This window comes from Balaenoptera ricei, chromosome 19 (genome assembly GCF_028023285.1).
Source record: "Balaenoptera ricei isolate mBalRic1 chromosome 19, mBalRic1.hap2, whole genome shotgun sequence".
NCBI classification, from domain to species: Eukaryota; Metazoa; Chordata; class Mammalia; order Artiodactyla; family Balaenopteridae; genus Balaenoptera; species Balaenoptera ricei.
Window position 1 is genome coordinate 56,224,531 of NC_082657.1, and position 20,858 is coordinate 56,245,388.

At 50.2% G+C, this 20,858-nt stretch overlaps 1 protein-coding gene across 1 annotated transcript in view; it reads right to left on the reverse strand.

Moving 5' to 3' along the window:
- Positions 1-3,694: 3,694 nt before the first annotated feature.
- CDYL2 (chromodomain Y like 2) overlaps positions 3,695-20,858 on the reverse strand; it is a 168,821-nt gene continuing 151,657 nt past the window's right edge. The window contains exons 4-7 of the mRNA XM_059904966.1: positions 15,305-15,477; positions 9,015-9,225; positions 7,060-7,203; positions 3,695-4,466 (exon numbers count right to left, since the gene is read on the reverse strand). Of these exons, the coding sequence (XP_059760949.1) occupies positions 4,308-4,466; positions 7,060-7,203; positions 9,015-9,225; positions 15,305-15,477 (687 nt within the window). The 3' untranslated portion in view covers positions 3,695-4,307. The remainder of the gene's footprint in view (positions 4,467-7,059; positions 7,204-9,014; positions 9,226-15,304; positions 15,478-20,858) is intronic.

The window sequence follows — 20,858 nt, forward strand, 5'->3', positions numbered from 1 at the left end:
TACATATGTAGTTGCAAAGGTTGGAAAATTTACTGATCCTAATGGTAAGGCTTATTCACAAATTCAATACATTTTCAAATTATACTTCAAACTCAATTACTTTGAGAAAAAGAAAATTAACCGGCTCTCTAACAATTTAACAGCACTCGATTCTAATGGAAAACAAAAAACAAAAAACCATTGGCACCAAACCAGAATGCTATTTTTTTGAAAGAACAAGTGATATTAATGGAAAAGATTGCCTAAAACGCATATCCTAACTTACCACAGAAATATAAAAGTTTATATTCTGAAAATATATATTGTATTAAAGTCTGTAAGCATTTCAACCAAAATTTGCAGAAATAACTAAGCAACACTTATCTACAACAAAAATATACATGCAAGACAACCCCCAAATGGTTTCCGTTAAATATCTACAAAGGCAAAGTGTAGATTTTTAAAGATTATACAAAACCATTTACAGAGAATAAAATAAAATACTTAAGAAATCTCATTTAGAGTCTTAAATACTGTGTATATTAGTGAGGATGTCTAAATTAATATATACAACAGATCTAAGTATCTGAATACAGAAACACAGAAGAGAAGCAATTCTGCATTTTAAATATTCACTTAGGAAGATCTGAAGATGTTTCTATTTGTTTCTCTTTGTTAAAAAAATTTCCACAGAAACTAGATTGGAAAATAACATGAACGTGACTAAACTTCAAATTAAAAAAAGTTTACAAAATTTTTTAAACCAACAATTAATAATGGGAAATGCAATTCAGCATCCAGTCAAGGCTATTTTTTAAATGTGGATATCTGGAGATACAGTTGCATTGATCAAAGTCTACTGTGATTATCATTTTTCCATCCTCATACTAAACTTCATATGGGAAAAACATATTTTCATGCTTCAGAGAGAACATTTCCTAGTTTACTTTATACCAAACAAGAATAACATTTAAAATCAATTCTCTACTACTTTCTCAGAGTTATCCAATTTCATACCAAGAGGGTCACTTCTGATGGTTTTCCCCCACAGACATTATTTCAAATCAGGAAGGGACATATGGGTATATCTACCTTACGCTGAGGCTTCCAAATGGTGAGGAGTTCTGACCATCTTAGCAAAGTTCTCCAAAAAGTCCTCCTGGAACAAGGCTGTTAACGTAAATGTTCCGCTGCAAGATGCTGGATGCTAATCACCAGGGGTTGGAGGAGAGGAGAGTTCTAACGCATGGCTAACAGGATGGCAAAGAGTGGATTGTCCAGAAGGCTCCTTGACTAAAGAAGTACCCTCATCTTCCCACCACAGCTCTTCTTCCAACCCCAAAGGTAATTCTGGGATGGGGCTACCGAGACCAAGCATGATTCCTCCAAGAACCTGCCCAGGCTCTGGGATGTGACCGCCTGGGTGGGGAGGGGGCAAAGCAGAGTAGAGAGAGGGGAGAAAGGATCCTACGGGTGGAGAGAAGGTCCTGGGGTAGAAGACAAAAAGTGGACCCTGTCTCAAGAGAGCTATGAGGTTAAACCCTGACACAACAACAGGTCTGGCAAATTCCAACCCAGGTTGATCAGCTGGAAGTTTCCTGGATCTCATCTATATATTATCAAAACAACTAACCAGAAAGTGAAAAATTCAGTGGTTTGGTCTACCCTATAGTGAACAGATGTAACTGAGTTTTGCCCAATTTGTGGAACATCCTTCTAGAACTGACTGTATGGAAACAACCGAAACACAGACTGTCTTGTAAAACACCTCCTGTTATATGCGGAACCTACAGGTTAACACCAGGCATTCCACCTTAGTGATGGTTTCACATTCCTACCTCATCATCAGAGATCCTTGAGGTGTTTAGAAGTTTAGATTTGATGATCCAAAGCTATGTTTTAGTTCAAAGCTAAAACACTTCTGGTTTTTTCAGCAGGGAACAAAGATGGGCATTGAGCAAAAGGAATTTCCAAACATCTTCTTCCATTCCAACGAGAATCCTAACACTGCTTCTAGAGACGTTGAACGTGGCTGTCCCTAGAAGGTAAAAAGAAAACGAGGTGCTCTTTCTTCAGATGACTTAGTGATGGCTGAGAAGTTATCTGTCAAGGGTGAGGTTGTGTAGGGCCTTTGGCAGCGCACACACTGGCTTTCTCAAAGGAAAAGACAAACCCAAATTGAGATGTGACAACAGGTATTTGGACAAGAGCAGGTGTCTCCCTGTAGAAACTCCCCATCGTCTAGGTCTGCAGTTCCTACAGGAACCCCCATGGAGCAAGGGGAGGGTACACAGGACTTTAGCCCCATCTTCCTCTGGCTGGATTCAGCCAGGGTGGTGGTCCCCCGGCCGAAGCGAGAAGAAAGTGAGACATGTCCTCTTCCCTGACCCTCGGGAAGTCATGGGGAAACTCAGAAGGAGAGAGGCTTTCAACAGGGGGAACCAAGACCCTCTGAAGGGTGGAGAATCCAGGTAAACTCAGGTTCACTGTTTAAAGGCCTATGTCTCTAGTTCTGCTACAGACACTCCACCTGTTCTCCGAAACACAAAGCTCAGGGCCATGAGTCCTCTCCACCTGCCCGGTCCGGTGCATCCAGCTGCCTTCAGAGGAGGGAAGAGGACCAGAAAGGGAGAGAGAACTGTAACAATGACCCTCCCCCCCATCAGCCGGCCTCCCCTCCCCCAGTTGTGCCTAACTCTCACTGTGCCACTCCACTTTCTCCGAGGAAGGGTCAAGAGGGGCTGGTGACTAACAGAGGCAGTAGGAGACGGGTGCGCAGAGGTCCTTGAGGACACCTGGCGGGGGGATTGTGATGGACATGGAAAAATCCCGCCCCTCTGGGAACCTAACTTTCTCTGGTGCTCGACCCTCATACAGAACCTGGTCCTGTCGCTTCTCTGCTTGAACTCTGATGTTCACCTTCTCCTCTCCAACCAAAACCAAAACCCAAAACCAAAACCCCTCCTTCGCCACAGCTGATCCAGGGACTTTGGGCTGATGGTCTGAATACAAATGCTGGAGCCCCCCTGCGGCCCACGCGCCCTGGGACAGGAGGCCTCATCCCTGGTTACTGCTCCCTGATGGGCGCAAACAACCTGAAAAAAGATGGAGTGCCTGGGCTTCTGGAGGCGAAAAGATTCAGACCCTCTACTGACAGCTCAGAGTGGGGACTCTTCCCCACCTCCCTGGAAGGCCCAAACCAGACATCACCACCCACATGGAGGAAAGGGACTCTGAAATCCAAGTGGAGTCCTTTGCCCCAGTGAAAAAAGTCTCCCTCAACAATATGGAGCCCCCAGGACCATTCAGGCTGGAAGCCCCTTTATCTCCTTAAAGGGAGCAGAGTGAAGAGAAAACTCTTCCATGATTTCTCCTAAGAGCAAGTATTCAATTGTCATAGAACTGTTTTACACGCAGGAAATCTGGGGCAGAGCTATTCCTTTTATTCACAGAAATCCCATTTTCATCTCTCTGAATTTTATTTCTACATGGTTCATTGCTAGAATGCACCAAACGGCATGAACCTTGTATGGGATTTGGTCCAGGGCAGTATGAAAATAATATCTGTGTGAACAACAGATACCATAATATATAAACAAAAATAAATAAATTAAATAAGTCGGGTTAAAAAAAAAAAACATTTTCCTAGTAGTTATGTGTTTGCAAAACTAGCTTTACATATAATACACATAAATTATCAGAATTTCCACTTACACTGTTTTAAAAATATATATTTAACAAAATGCTCCTAAATGTACAATATCTGGGTTTGTAAATTACTCAATTGGGTTTTAAGACCAAGCCCTAAAAGTCATGCAGATTTGCATCAGAGAGGAGACCGAGGCTGGATCTACACAATTGTTCTGCTCATGGGTCTAGAAATTCCCTAGGATTGGTCGTCCCCTGTCACTGGATCTGTACTTAACCAGACAGAGCCATGGCAGCCAAGTCTCCAAATCAGAGGCACTGTGTAGACACAGCCTGAGTCAGAAGGATGGAGAAATGGGTCTTCCCCTTCCTGGACCAGGATGGTGCATTTCAGCAAGTGGGGACAGGACAAGGGCACCTGGCAGAGGACTGGGAAGATATAGCCCTCGATAGCTCTCCAGCCAGTTGGGGTGGGGACACGGGGGAGGCCAAGTATGCTGCGTTTCCCATCGTTACACAAAACCAAACCAATGAGGAGCAACCAAAGGACACGAGGAAATGGACACGACCCTAGGTATAGAGAGACACCCTGACGGACTCCTTGGCCGGGAATACACTGTGCTCTGATTTCTGAAACACAGGGCAGAGCTGGAAGTCAGCTGCCCTTGAGCACTGGGCCCTCAGACTTCATAAATTTTGTCCTGCAGGTAGCTGAACAGGGAATCCAGGCCTTTGGAGGAACCCCAGAGCTGTTTGAGCATGAGGCATTCTTTCTCGTTCACATCTTCAAGCACTGACTTCAGGAAGCTCCGGACAAGGCATTTCGACTCCTCCAGCACCTGGAGGGAAACACACAAGCCTCATTAGCCAGGCGCCAGGGACTCTGCTCCAGAAGGATGTACTTAACCTCCTCATGTCCAAAGCCAGAGGAGGTTGCCTCCTCTGGTCCGGGGCTTCCCAGGCCTCTGCCCTTGGCAACGGCCAGGAATGGACTGCAGGCATGCTGAGATGTCGAGCCCTCAGACCTTGGGACGGCTGAGTGGGACCCGCATTAACCCCAACTGCAGGAGTGGCACTGACATATACTCAGGGTCACTTTCTACGGATTCATGAAAAAGTTTGGGAAACACTGCTTTCACCTCCCCATGCTACCTAACTCAAGAATGGCTGGGATCACAGAGTAAGATAATGAAATGAACTAATGGTTGTCAAAGTATCCATGGGACCTACCCTGACAGCAATGCCCCTTGTTCAGGCTTAGTAGTTAAGAGTAGTAGTAATAAAAGTAGCAATCATTGTAATAGTAACAACAATTGCAGTAATTTTAGTAATGAGCAATAATAGTGATAACAATAGTAATGCTATAGTATTACAGCGATAACAGTAATGTTAGTGGCAGTAATAATGGTAACACCACCACAGTATTATAGCAACAATAACAGTAATGCCAGTGGTAGTAATAATACTATAGTATTATAGTAGTGATAATGACTGATATTAGTAATATAGTAGCAATCACGGTAATAATAGTAGTAATAATCATAATCATGAGTAAGAACAATGGTAGCAAGCATAGTGATAAGAATAGCAATGCCACTACAACCACTGTTAGCCGATCGGCTCTACGATAGGCACTTCGCCTGCTTTCTTTTATTTCTTCCTCAAGTTAACTGCACAACTAGGTAGTTGTCTCCGCATTACAGATGAAAGATGTGAGCTCAGGAAAGTGAAGGCGCCCCGAGCCGCCTGATGGGCGTGCCCTGCCAACGCCTGGCTGATTCTGCGGGCTCCACGCTGCCTCAGTCTGGCAAAGGCATAGCCGGAAGCCGGGCGTCCGAGCATCCTTCCACTGGCCTCCGCCATCCTCTGTGGACCTGGAGGCTTTGGTCCTCAGTCTCACAAAGCACTTTCCAACAGAAAAAAGCAAGACAAGAGCTCCCTTGCTCAAGCAGGCTGGAAAGGGGCAGTGATCTTATCCCTCAGCTTGGGCTGGAGGCGAATGGGTGGTGAGAAAGGGCTGGCAGACCAAGGGTGCCTCTTTCCTTCCAAGAATTTCTCCCAAGAACACCATCTCCTGGGGCCGTGGGGTAGATTCCCATCTCAGGTGAATCAACCCAAAGCCCCTGAATTCACACCTGTGGGTAGGAGAGGTTTCCTTGCAGTATTTCTTCAAAAGCCGGTTTCATCTGAGCACCTCCACTGCCCAGAGACCAAACTCCTCAGTGGAGCCTTGGGGCCTTTCTCCTCCCTGCCTTTTCAGTCTAATCATCCCTCAACTAGCCCCTGCACCTGCTCACACCACCAGGAGCCGCTGCCTAAACTCCACGCAGGGTTTTGGACTTGTGTGGCCTCACTCACACCATTTGCTCCGCTGAGAACTTCCACCCACCTCTCTGTGCAGCTGCCCCTATGTCACCAATCATCCCCGTTTTCCCAGGCTCACGGGGTTTCCTGGGACTTGAGATTTTTGGTGCTAAAACCAGGAGAGTCTCAGGCAAAGTGGGACGAGTTGGTCACCAGAATCATCAGGAAGATTAAAAGAGAATTCGCATAAAGGGAGGAGCAAAGTGCTTGGCCCAACAAGGCTGTACCAGCCCCACCCTGCCACTGTCACTGGGACCAACAGGCTTCCGGGGGGCAGAGCTGACACACAGTATGTGCCCAGTAAAGGCTGATGAGGCATATCAAGAGGGGAGTGGCAGCTGGGTGCAGGCTCGGGGTAGACAGGGAGAAGGGAAGGGGTGGTCACGGGTCAGCCCCACAATCCAGCCCAGCACCCCTGTGATGCTGGAGCACAGAAAGCGTCCGGGCCTGCGGCTCCCAAAGCACCTTCCTCATTTCCCACTCGGCCCCTTCTCCACCTTCAACAGGATATTTCCATACAGCGCTCAGAGCGACTTTTATGAGATAAAATCAACACAATTAAAACCCGGCATCTCCACGGAGGTGTTATTTATTTATCTGTTTTTCAAGGTGTCTTCAGAGTCGAACCGTTTGCATGTGCCGAGCGCTGGACAGGCAGGAGAAATGAGGTACCAGGACAGCAGAAACCGCTTTTTCTCATCTCTCAGCTGCCTTCACACCCTCTCTCCTTATTCGCCTTTGCTTCTCACTTCTTTGAAAACCATAGATGATTTGTGTTTTCGTGCATGTTTAGGACTTTGTTTTAAGGCAACCCTTCTACCCCAGGGTATACATCTCTTCTGTGAGGTTTTCACACCGGAGCTGATGGGGAATATCTAACAGTGCTGACCACCTCCCTCTGGATTTAAGCTCTCAGCACCGAGATGCAGCATCTGTTAAATCACACGGTGCCTTTCACGTACTCCCTGCGTGACCTTTGGCAAGTCAATCACTCCCTTCCGGCCTCGTTGCCCTCACCTGTAAAATGGGTCTACTGCAAGGACAGGGCACAGAGACTCAGGAACTCACCACCGCGCTGCAGGAGGCCATCTCCTTGACCCGCAGCATGACCTCCTGGCTGAATGTGGTTGGCCAGAAGACCTGTGACACCAGGCCTCTGCTGCACGCCTCCTGGGCGGTGAGCTTCCGCCCGCAGAAGAGCATCTCGTTGGCCTGAGAAAGCAAAGGCAGGAGAAGGCTGAGAGCCGGCACGCCTCCAAGGCTGCTCGCGAGCCCGCCTGCTGTGCGCGACTGTCCCGGCTCCCAGAGGCAGCATCCTTAACTGGGGGCCAAAGATGCCTTGGGGGCTGCTCGCACACGCCTGTGTCTACGTGCGTCTTTCTGCACAGAGGGCCCACAGCTTTCATTGAATTCCCCTGAGAAGCCATGTCCCTGCAGGGGCTCCGTCTGCAATACCCCCCCCCCCACCCCCCGTCTGGTGGGAGGGCTGCAGGAGGAGACGTGTGTCGGGCTGGGAACAGTTCACAGCTGATACCCCGTCCTCGATGGCTGATTCGGGGAAGAGCAGATGAGCCTCCCGAGATATTAAAGCTGTCTGTGAGGTCTCCAAGCCGGAGAGGATGGGGAAGACTCTTCCTCCCTGTCTGGCGGCTTCAGTCACTGAGCCCCGGGCCACCCGCTGCTGTGGAGAAGGAGGGGCTGCCAAGACAGCAGGGATGGAGAACAAGACCCCTGCCGGCGCTGGGATGGCTGGGCGTGACACCCCCAAAGGAGGCTCTACTGCTGGACCTGCCAGTTAGGGCCACCGTTAAATTCCTTTCTTCCCCTCTTTAAGCCAGTTAAAGTGTTTCCATCACCGGCAGCCAGAAAGGTCCCGAGTAAGACCATAATCCCAACGCAGAGAGGCGCACCCCTCCCAGTGACCCGGGGCTGTGCACAGGCAGTGCCCAGGTACGAAGGGCAGAAACACCTCCTGCGTCCTGCCGTGGCCTCTGCGCTCCAACCCCAGATAACCTCCCCTGACTTTGAAGTGTGCAGCTGTCGTACACAGTCTGGGAGGAGCAACGTGGGAAAGGTCCCGGGCACAGACAGAGCCCAGCGCAGTCACCCACTGACACCAACCAATGACTCTCCCGCTGATAATTAGGGCAAGATGGTCATGGTCCCTCCCTCCTTCAGCACAGGTCCCCACCTCCTTCACACAGCAGACAACCCAATCCCTTCCCTGACTGCCATCCACCTGCCTCCCCTGTCCCTCCCTTCCCGGGCCTGCAGGCTCAGCCGCTCTCGGATGTTGAAATGTCAAGCTCTCCCAGCCTCTGGATCTGTGCACGTGCCTCCCCTTTGTTCTGGTTGTCACTGGAGGGTCATGATGACCCAAAGGACAATCTTTCACACCCGAGGAGCAAAATTTGTCAGGTCGGTAATAAGCCTGTGGATGCATTCGGTTGGACGTCTGAAGACAAATACATGTCATTGAACGTATTCAGAAACACCATCTCAGGAAGGAGAAAGGCGAGGAAGGAACCCAGTAGAAGGAGCCAACCAGGACGCAGTCGGGAAGAACACGTCTCAATCGGCAACATTCTTGGAGTTTCAGAAATGATTGAAATAAAAGAAAGCGATAAGGCTGTACAAGGTTAACATTTTTGTGACCACGAAGGAACCGGGCAGAGCACAGGGGCCGAGATCAAAAGGGAAAGTGCCTGCTTCCGGGGCTCCCAGGCTGCCCCGTCTTCCTACCACTGCTGAGATGGTAAGCCGCAGAAAGCAGCCCCAGCTCCAGAGTCCGAATGGCCTTGCAATCCACCACGTTGGGCCTGCGGCGTAGACACCGGCTGGCAGCAACTCTGGGAAGGCAGAGGAAGCTGAGACGACCCCCAGATTCCGCAGGCCAGGAGCACCCCTGGGACTCTACCCATATGAAGGGCTGTATCCTAAACCCAGGACAGAGGAGGGGTGCTGTGGGACCCCAAACCCACGGGTCACAGGGAAGGAGCCGCCGCAGAGAGGAGGAGGCTTACCAGTGCGACACCCAGGATCTGGGGGAAGGTATAGGAGGAACAGCCGGCGGGCGTCAGGCGGATGGTGGCGTAGGGGGTCTGAAACCAGGCTTTCTCGCTGGCCCACACGATGTCGCAGAGGGGCAGGATGGAGGCGCCCAGGCCCAGCGCGGGCCCATTGATCGCCACCACGATGGGCTTCTTAAACTGGATAAAGGCCTTCACAAAGTCCCTGGGGAAGAGAGAAGACCCTCTTTAGCAGGTGAGCAGCCCTGCCGAGACCCACGGACACCCTTGATTCTGTCGAGGCGGAAATAAGCTTCCCCAGGTGCTGGGGAGCACCCACAGGTCATGAGGGAAGTGGGTGCTCAGCAGGGGTCTCATTCTCCCGGACACCGAGCCCCAGAGCTGCGGGCACAGGCGTGGCACACTTAGCGGGTGGTGCCAGGTTTTCAGAGGGAAACTCATAGGGTGATCACGGTTTGCCCAGAGGGCCCCAGGTCATGCCCGTTGTCCCAGCACTGCACCAGGCTACCCTGTCCTTCCACCCCCTAGATATTGACAAAGTGTAAATATCCTTAAGGAAGACCGCTTGAATGTTAAGGTTCTGAACAGAACCAAAAGGAGGGTGTTACAAGGAGGGGTATGTGAACTCAAGGAGAGAAGGAACATTCTAAGGGCACTGGCGAGGGTGGAATTGGTGGCTTTGAGAGGATGAACCTCTTGTTATTCGAGGTGCTCCGAGTTTGGTCCAATGGTCACCCTGGGTGATGCTGTAGAGCGAATTGAAGCTTCAGACGGTAGGCACAGGTGGGGATTGATGACATTTAAGAGTTCTTTCAGTCCTAGGATCGTCTGACTCTGAGTTACCTAAAGGCGTGCCAGACTCACCCGGGGTGGTTCCAGAATGCTGACAAGGGTCTCTATATTTGGGTGGCTTTGACCAAAATTGGGGAAGGACGCTGGGCTCCCCTGGAGGTGTGAGGCATCTGGCACCATGACTACGAATTAGGCGATATGCTATCTCCCTGCGCTTCTGCGTTGAGCAAGGTTACAGTGTGCATCTTTAATATTAAACAGAGACACCTACAATAACCTCTACTTCCTTGCCTTAGAACACTTTTCACCTTTCCCTTAGTTGCTGTATTAAGGTCTATAAAATTTTAATATTCGTGTGGACACGGAGGAAAGATCCAGGATGTCTAGCAAAGCTTGCATCCCTCATTATTCTCAGGTGGAAGACTGGAAACTCACAAGAACTCACAAGAATAAAATCCAGACTCCTGACCATGACCCTGGTCTGCCTCTGCTTACCTCTCCAGACTTATCTCCTGTCTCTCTCACCCCTGCTCACCGTGCAGGAGCTGCATGGGCCTGTTGAGAGTTCTTGGAAAACACCACTATCACAATTTGCAATTATCCTAATTATGTGCTTGCTTACTTGAATTCTCCTCCCCCTTTAGTTCCTTAAGGAAACTCACAGGTCTGGCTTGGGCACTGCTTGGTCTCCATGCATACTGGAATTAACACTCAGTAAACAATCTCCCAGAATGAGAGCAAAGACTGCAGATGTGTGGCGGTGATGCACGAGCTATTCACCAGACCTGGTTTCCCTTCCCTCTTCTTCCTGAGGCTGCAGCTGGAACATGGTCCCCAGCCTCCCTTGCAGTTGGCTGTGGCCAAGTAACCAGGTGCTGGCCGATGGGATGTAAGTGGAAACCAAATACACACTTCCGGGCCTGATGCAAGGAAACCTCCCACCACACAGCCCCCCAAGCCCTCTCATCTTGACAAGCTTGGCAATCTTGGAAGACCTTTGTTGAGCCACAAGATGGAAGGAGTTTGAGTTCCTGAGTCACCACTTGGAGGATAGGCATGGGCTGATCAGTAACTTCTGTTCTAGGTTCACATATATGTGAAGTAAATTTCTATCACAGCTGAGCTGTTATATACATTTGGGGTTCATTTGTTACAGCAGCTAATACTTAACTAATACAAATGTCGAGCCGATTTACCCCTTCTCAGTTGATACTATTCCCCCCGAATTCTTATCAAAAGATGTGGGTATCACGGTGATATGCTGGGATCAGATTGAATTGTGAGAAGACTGCTTAATACTCTACTGGGGTAGGGGGTATCTTAGGACCTACATGTTGTCATGAAAGTACACGCCCAGGCCCAGGCTTGAGATGTCAGATTTCCTGACTTCCGTGTGACTCTGTGAGTAGATTCTCTGTGAGGTATCTCAGTCACTGCTGCCCCACTGTGGCTGATCCCAGAAGGATACTGCTACACAGAGGGAGACCTGGCACCATGGCCTTCTGAGTCCTGGTTTTCCAGTGGCCCATTTCCTGTCTTGACTTTCTAACTTCATGGCCTCAGTCACTGGTTTTAACAAGTGCTTTTTACCAAATGCAATTTGGAGTCTGCAGGAGATGTGGGGCTTCCTTGTAGGGTCCCTGGAACCACAGGGTTTGGGTGATTTTTAACAGATGTTCCACTCCTAAATCCCCTCATACGATTCCAGGATCTTGGATCTCAGAGTTGGGGAGGACTTTAAGAGGCATGGAGCCAAATCTTCCACTTGGTGCAGAATCCCCTCCACAGCCTCCCGAGGATGCATCATGGCCTCTGTTGAACATTCTCAATAAAGAGGGTCCATCCCTGTCAGGGCGCCTCCCTGCCCAGGCCCTTATGTGGGCCCCTCCGATACTCCAATTCGCTCTGCTTCACCATCCACACGACAGTTCTTCCAGAATTCATCTGGGCCCTCATGACTTTCCAGAAGCTTCCCCTTCCAGACCCAGAGACTTTCACGCTATTGTTTCCAACCTGAGCTCTGTGCAGGGGCACCACGGACCCCCGAGGAGGGCTAAGGGGGCCAGGTGTGCTCAGCTCCGACCCTCCACCCCCAAGCTCCCCTGTTTCAGTCCAGCAGCCTCGTGAATTCATTTCCTTGATATAAAAATGTGATGCGCAGTCCGCTCTCCCCATCCTTTTCCTCTCACCTCAAGCAGTAGATCTCTATCGCGAGGGCCCGCTGGATGTGGGAGCCAGACAACACACAGGATATTGCATTACAGACACTGCCGCTCAGATAGCTGACGCTGGTCTGGGTGGCGGGGCTGCGCTGGGGAGATGGCTGGCCATCTTCCCCCCGCGTCAGAGTCCCTCAGGCTGACACCAGCCCTCGCTGCTCCCTCCACTCAACCTGAGCCCCGGCTAGAGCTGCCGGCTGGAGCTGCTGGGCTGATGTGGCAGAAGGAGCAGGAACTTTGGGGTCTGAAAGACTTGGGGTCAAGACTCAACACCGCCCCTAACTAGTGGGGAGACCTCGGACAAGTTACCCAGTCTCTGGAGCCTCATTTTACTTCTTGGAAAATGGGAAAGCCAGTGGTGTGTCCACAAGAATTAAATGTGATGGTCCACCAGGGGCACCAGCACAGTGCCTGGCACACAGGCCACTGTTATCACGGTTGGCGCATCGGCTGGGGGGGTGGACACAGCTTTCATTCCATTCTCAGTGGTCTGTAATCTGCTCACCTGACCTGAAGGAGACTCAGCAAAATTCTGCACACGGGGATGTCTGGATTTCACCTGGAGCACTTGGCAACTGTGACCCCGTTATCCAGTCCCTTTAACCGGGGCCGTACACTGCAGCCCTCCCACTGCCAAAGTTCAGAGCCACGTCAGCCGGGACGGGGCCTGTGAGCACCAGGTACACACGGTGACAACCATCCTGGGCCGCCCCCAGAAGCGCACTCCATAGCCAGACCCAGGCTTAGCTAGGACTTGCGGCTGGAAGTAACAGGAGTAACAATGAAAATAATCCTTCACACTTATTCCAAGTACCCATTCTGGGCCAGGCACGGGCCAAGTACTGCACACAGGTTATCTGACTCCTCTTTGTCCCAGCAGCCCGCCAGCAGGCCACCACAGCCCCTGTGAGGAGTTCAGGTGAGGGCAGCCTCTCCCCCAGGGCTGGGCGGACAGCTTTGCTTAGATCCTGGATAGAGGTGTCTTCGGAATGAGTCACCTGAGCTCTTCACACATCTGTCAGTCCATTCAGCGCACATCTACAGGGGGAACGCAGCTGCCCGGGCCACGTGCGCGCATGTCTTCTCTACGGAACTTTGAGGAAGGGAAGGGAGCACCGCTGGGGTACTGTGGCTGCGTGGCCCAGCCGCGAGCGTGCGTGTGCCGGGAGAATCGCAAGGGATGCCCGCAGGTGATAAGGTCCTGTGGCCAAAATATGTCTCAGCCATGCCAGATTGCGAACGAAGTTCTTTCACAAGAGACTGCTCAGACAGTAAATACATTAACGTGCCTAGAAAATCCGCAGGAGTGGGGACAGAACTCACTTATTGACAGAGCCCCTCGCTCACGATGCTGCTCTGGAAAGCTGCAGAACAGCCTCTGGGAAAGGTTTCTCTGCACTGCGTTCCTGAAACTTCTGGCGCGCTCAGTCAAGGTGCAGAAGCCTCTTGGTTAGTACAGGGCGGGGGTTCTCAACCCTGTCTTCATATTAGAACCACCAAGGGAACTTTAAAACCCCACCACCTCACACACATTAACTCAGAAGCTCCTGGAGGGACCGCCGAGCAGCTGGGTTTTGGAAAAGCTCACTGGGCTGAGAACTGGTGGCCCAGGGGACACCCCCACTCCATCTCCCTGGGTCCCTGCCAGCCCACGAACTAGGAAGCTCCACTTCCTCTGCCGTCTTTCCCTTTGCTCTGCCTAAGAGAAACTCTCCTTCCTGATGAGATGGCAACTGTCTGAGTTCCACTGACTGCGTTTCTCCAGAGATGAGGTCATGCGTTCAGCATCTCCTCCAGTTTGGGACTCCAGCTAATGCCACCAGTGAAATTCGTAAACCAGGCGAAGGCTACAGCCACGACTTTCCTCAGGCCACAGAGGTAGGCGCCCCATCTCTGACAGTCCCATAAATGAGGGGGGATGCTTATGGGGGACCCTGCTGGCCCCCTCACTATGTGACAAGGTGCCTGTGAAAGGACACAGCCGAGTGGAGCAAAGAACAAACCGCCGTGTACACGGCTGGGCTATCTGCACCTGGGCAGCCTGAGAGCAGCCTGAAACGACGACACCTTTTCTAATAACTGCCTTCGGGTAGTCCACGTCTCTTCCGGCAAGAATTCTGCCACAGGAAGTGCACAGGGGTTTTAGAGCAGAGATTCTAGGGGATGCTTCCCCCTAAAGAGGGACTCGGAACCCCACATGTGCAGGCGTCCCTGTGTCACCTCTTGGAGGCTCTGCATCCCCTGGAAGCCTTCCTTCCCCTGTGGGAATCAGCTTCCGGGAGACGCTGCCAGAGCCCAGTGAGACTGGAGGCCCCAGAAAATCCCGAACACGCGGCCCGAGGCTCCACGACTCCACGCAGAGTAAGTGCTCCTTTTCAAGGGACCAGGAGGTATCACTGAACCGTGGCTTGTCTGAGGACCACATAAGATGCAGCAGCGGGCATATGTGCCCTTCCCAGGATGGAGGACCCGTGACAGCCTTGCTGGAAATCACGCTCACTTGCTTTTGACAAATGCATAAAGAATGGGGGAGTAACTACCCTTCAGTGTCCCAGAGGAGATACTGATCTTTGGGATTGGATGTCACCCCGAGGATCCCACTTTTTGCCCCAAAGGCAATAAGACAGTGGGGGAAACATTCCCCACCCCATTGGATCTGCATATACACAGCTCCCCACATCCATCCTTCTCCCCAGGGCTGAGCCAGGTCAGCTCCAGGAGGCAGGGACCCCCAGAAAAGCAAAGATTTCACCATCAGGCAGAGGGTGGGAGTAGTCTGTATAAGACTTGGGCATTACCAGACACTGGACTTAATATAAAGAAATACAATCTCTTTTTGATCAAAAGAATAAAGTGGGATATAACCTAGAGTGTAAAAGCATCCCTAATTTTGGCAGGAAAACACTGGATGCCCAATTAAAATCTGAATTTCAGATAAACATCAAAAAATTTTTTTAGTATTTGTATATCCCACATACTACATGGGATGGGATATACCTACGGTTTAGAAAATGTTTCATTGTTTGAAATTCAAATTTAACTGAGCAGTCTGTAGTTTTTTTTAATTTTATTTATTAATTTTTTTGGCTGCACCGCGCAGCACGTGGGATCTTAGTTCCCCAACTAGGGATGGAACCCTTGCCTCCAGCCATGGAAGCGTGGAGTCTTAACCACTGGACCGCCAGGGAAGTCCCTGAGCAGCCTGTATTTTTCAGTGGTAAACGTGGCAGCCCTAGGCAGGTCCCCAAGTGCTCGAACATGAGCAGGGCTCACCTGATGGCCTCTGCAATCCGGGTGCTCTCCTTCCTCCGGTCACTGGACAAGCGGCCAATTAGGTAGGAGTAATCCAGGCCACTGCAGAACACGCTGCCCACGGCGCTGAGGAGCAGCAGTTTGCTGTCGTCCGTGGCCGCGTTGCAGAGCGCGCGCCGCACCTCCTTCATGATCTGTGGGCGGAGAGGGATTTGCGGGGGTGAGCGTCCATTTGTAAGCCAGGGGCCTTCAGACCTATGCCGACCCCTGGGCGCAGAGGCCAGTCTACTCGGCCTGCACAGGGAGCCTCCCCCGAACACACGCCACGTCCGGACCAAGCAATGAAACGCCAAACCAGACACCCTGCACCATCCCGGAAGCAGCACAGAGCGCTAAGGAGGTGCCAGGGGGGTCACTGGCTGCAGACGCGGAAGCCTGGCGTGGAGCCATCTAATCCCTGGTAAATCTCTGCAGATCTTCCTCCAGCATTCGCTTGTTTAGCCCTTTCTGAGGTGTGGGAAAATAGTCCTGTGCACAGCCCAGGTGAGGTATGTTAGCCATCACTAGAAGGTCCAGTTTAATTACACTCTTCCTTACCCTTAACTCCACTAAGATGCTCACGTGGTTCACAGGTGGCACATAGGAAGTGGGCTTTGGCAACAGACCCATAACGTTTTCCAGGTGCTGAGGAAAATAACCAGTAAACACATATTCTGTATCCAGCTAAACCATCATTCAAAGGCAAGGGTAAAGAGTACGCATTTTCAGTTAAAAGAATGTTTGCCACCCTTAGGCCCTCACTGAAAGAACTAAAAAAGGATGTACTTCAAGAAGAAGAAAAACTGACGTGTAAGGACCAGCAACCGGCATAGAAAGTGGAGAATGTGTTAGTAAATCAATATAAGAATTGACTGTAAAAATCATCATACTGATAGTGGCTAATTGAAGGCTGGGGTTTTGCACAAGGTAGAACTATAGTCTTAGGCAATAACATTGGGTAAGATGACGAGAGTTAGGGCGTGCCGAGGTTCTGTGGCTGGGAGCGGGGCAGAGGGTCGTGATCACATTTAGACTCCGCTACGTGTACACAGCTTACGGAAAACTTCTTAAAAGTACGTGAATTGTAATGAATGGTTGCAGGGAGGGGCAAAATAAAGAAAGCTCAATCACTCAATCCAACAGAAGTTAGGGAAGCAGGAAGAATAAGTGCAAAAAGTGCACGGTAAGAAAAAACAAGGCATTTACTTGCCTGAGTGGAGCTGACAGTCCAACAGGAGAGACAGTAAAGGAACAGGCTTTTAAAGGATTGTTATTAATTATTCAAAAGGCAGAATCACAGGGTACAGTGGGGAAATTTTATGAGAGCATTGTTTTTTAAATTGTACTTTAAATGACACACCCTCCCGCCGCCCCACTTAATTAAGCACTTAAGAGGGGCCAGGGACTGCATCTGTTAACTTCCACGTAATATTTTACTCCAAACAAAATTCCTGTAAGGTAGGGAATGGTATCCCAATCTTGCAGATGAAGCAAGGAAGACTCAGAGAAGCGAAGTAAGTGGTTCAAGGTCACCAGTAAGAGGCAGAACCAGGATGCAAATCTCATCCCTACGTCCCTTCTCTGTCCACGACTGCACACTGCAGGATGACTTAAATAAATGGATGAATCTTTGTGGAAAAAAAACCAGGCCTAGACGTCAATCTGAATCAAGACTCTTGGGTCTGAGCTCTGTGAGAAGGACGGGAGAAGTACTTTCCACTCTTAACAGGGGATAAGCCACAGATACTCACTTTGAACATCAGAAAAGCTAACAGGCCACTATCATGTGAGTCCTTTAATCCATCTGCCTCCAGAAATAGACACACTCTCACCTAGATATGAACTCTATTTCTCCGAGAGGCAAAGAAAACCCTGCTCTGAAGACATGAGCTGCACTTCTGCATGTGACTCCCCATGCGAGGGCACACGTACTTGTCAATTAATAAAAACAAAATCAAACACGGCGGCTGCCTCCTTTACGAATTAAATGGAAAGTAGCTTTGTGTTTTGTTCATACAACAAAAGTACAAATTACATTTTTAATTTTAAAAATGTATGTATCTAGTTAGTATGCCTTTCCTTTGCCTTTCCCGTGTTGGCAATCCAATTTGGACTGATGGCTAAGGTGCCACCTTCTTGAAGGACCACGCCCCGTCCCACCCCCAATTTTATAATGTAACTGGTGTGTTTAGAGTAAAACGTTCTAAAATTATTACACACTCCTTTGCCTTCTTAAACAGAACACAGGGCACGCGTGTAACTACCTCTCCATGTCAAGTGCTAGCCTGTAAAGGAGCAGTCCCCTCAGAGGCTCCCAGGGCACGCTTCTGTTACAAAATGTGCCGGACCGTGGTGCATCTGGAAGTCCCAGACCCGTCCTGGAGATTCACTGCCCCTGCTCTGCACTTGCCGGCCACCACCTGCTCCTGCGTGAGTGTCTGCTAGAGAAAGCATGCTCTTCCCTGCCACTTCTACCTTTTGATCTGCCACGGGTTGGAAGCAGATGACCAAATCCATTAAAAGTGGGTATAAAAAGGGAGCAGGCCAGGGTCCCTCTCTCTCCGTCACCTTTACTTGCTGAACCCAGTCACCCAGGGCCCGTCTCAACTGCGACCACCCGCACGAAGGCCTTCCCAAATACCCCAGACACAACGCCACCCCCTCCTTCTCCTGACACCCCAAGTACTTTAAATCCCTGCTATGACACTTCTACAAACTCCCTGGTAGAACGTGTGCCTCCTTACTTTATCCTGCCTCCTTCCTGATTTAAACCCCTGTGACAGGCAGCCTCTAAGGCAGCTGGTATTCACACCTGTGTGCAATCCCCTCCCCTCGAGTATAGACAGGACCTAGTGAGCCACTTCTAACCGAGAGAATATGGTAAAGTGACGGGATGCCCCTTTCAAGAGGAGACTAAGATACAAGATGACTACAGCTTGTCTTGGCTGTCCTCTTTTTTTTTTTTTTTCCTGGCTGCACTGCGAGGCTTGCGGGATCTTAGTTCCCCAACCAAGGGTTGAACCCGAGCCCCGGCAGTGAAAGCGCCAAGTCCTAACCACTGGACCACCTGGGAATTCCCTCGGCCGTCCTCTTTTGCTAAACCTCTTTCTTGGAGCTCTCGGTCCAGGGGATGCAGGCTGCCATGCTGTGAGTAGCCCTATGGAGAGGCTATGCCATAGTCCATGGGGAGTAGCCAGTGACAAGGAACTGATGTCTCTGGCCAGTGAGGACCTGGGACCTGCCAGCAGCCACCTGGAGGAGCGTGAAAGTGGAGCCTCCCCCATCGAGCCTTCAGGTGAGACTGCAGCCCCAGCCAACACCTCAACTGCAGCCTTGTGGGAGACTCTGAGGCAGAAGTACCCAGCTAAGCCAAGCCAGCACTCTTGACCCTCACAGACTGTGCTTGTTGTTTTAAGATGCTAAGTTTAGGGCAATGTGTTATTATTGTGGTAATATAACTAACACCATCCCTTAAGAGTTTAAATAAGGACTTCCCTGGTGGCTCAGTGGTTAAGAATCCACCTGCCAACTGAGGTGACACGGGTTCGATCCTTGGTCCGGGAAGATCCCACATGCCACGGAGCAACTAAGCCCATGCACCACAGCTACTGAGCCTGTGCTCTAGAGCCTGTGAGCTACAACTACTGAGCCCATGTGCCACAACTACTGAACCTGCATGCCTCAACTACTGAGCCCACATGCTGCAACTACTGAAGCCCGTGCACCTAGAGCCCATGCTCCGCAACAAGAGAAACCACCGCGATGAGAAGCCCACGCACAATGAAGAGTAGACCCTGCTCGCCACAGCTACAGAAAGCCTGTGCACAGCAACAAAGACCAAACACAGCCAAAAAAAAAAAAAAAAAAGAGCTTCAATAAAATAGTACTCTACTCATCTGTTTAGCACTATAACACCAGGGAATTGTGCATGTAACAGAATTTAATAAATGTTTGTTGGATTGAGTGAATGGCACAGTGTTTACCTCCTCAAGAAGTTTACAGTCTAATGGAGGCAATCAGACATTTCACAAATTACCACACAGCTACACATACACTGACAACTGGGATGTGTTCCAGAAGCCAGAGTGCAGAGGCCATGAGAGACAGACATGACCTGGTCCAGGGGGGGAGGGAAGACTTGCCTGTGGAAGCGACGGCTGAGCTGAGATCTTTAAGAACAGCAAGGCCCAGCTAAGCCAGGAGGGAAGGAAGGCTGCTTTAGTCAGAAAGACAGGCATGTACAAAGGCCCTGGGGCAGGTGTGAGCATGAAGGAAAGCCAGGGTGACCAGAGTGCAGGGGGAGAGAAGAGTGGAAGTCCCAAATCCGTTCTTGAGATTCACTGCCCCTGCTCTGCATGTGATGTGAGATGAGGCTGGAGGGTCAGAAGCACCAGCCTCGCCAGCAACATTAGTTAAGGGTTTTGATTCTTATCAAGAACGATCAGGAGCCATTGATGGCTTTGAAGTGTGTGTGTGTGTGTGTGTGTGTGTGTGTGTAACAGGGGTGACTTGATCATATTTGCATTTCCAAAAGATCACTCTGCCTTCTGAAGAACGGATGACAGGGCAGGAAACGTTGACAGTGGGCAGACTTGTTAGTAGGTTATTACAATAGTGCAGACAAAATAGCTAGTAGTGTGGACTCTCACGGTTGTGATGGAAACAGAAGGAAACATATGAGAGCTGTTTAAGAATTCACTGGCTTGCAGACGGTGTGGATATAGCAGATATGATCAAGAGGGTGTGAGGTGTGCCCCCGCGGAGGGCGGTGATCTGTCTGCCGAGGCTGGGAGCCACCAAGAAAACCAGGAACAGAGTGAGGGCCTCAGGTCCTCTCCTAATGGGAAAGTGAATGAGCTTTTAATCACCCAGGCTCTGGACAATCTATTTTGCTGGCTCTTTCCTTAAGGGGCATTTTCATTATTTTCCTGGCTCTTTGCTGTATTCCAGACAGGAGAAATATTACAACACAGCTGCTAGCCTCAGAATCTAGTTAATACACCCAGTAATGTATGAATTTCTGCCCATGAGGCCGATCCAGCCAATGTCACATATACAACTAGAAAAAGAATTCAGTTATGACCGTGAAGGAGGCCTCCTTCCGGTCCCTCCATGAACGAGCAGGGCTGGGCCTGCCGGTGGCTGTTAAATCACCCCCGTTTCATCTTAACAATGATAGGAACATGCGCTGACTACCTCCTAGGTGCCAGGGACTCTGAGAGCCTCTTTTGCAGATATTGTCTCTAATCCCACAGGGAAGATACTGTCTAATTTCTGTAAATGAGAATGCTCAGAGAAGGAAAGTAATCCCAAGGTAAGAGAAGAGGTAAATTAGTGGAAGGAGGATTCAAACCCGGTCCGCTAGGCTCCTCCGCTACCTCTGTACCCCTCCCTAACACCACCTCCTCATTTCAGCAGGACCTTCATTTCGGGGCTACTTTACCCCGTTAGCCAATTTATCCATAGAGTCAATCCACTCTGGTTGCTGAGAGAGCTGAAAGCACCCGATCAATGACTGTTTCTCCGTCTTCCTCCT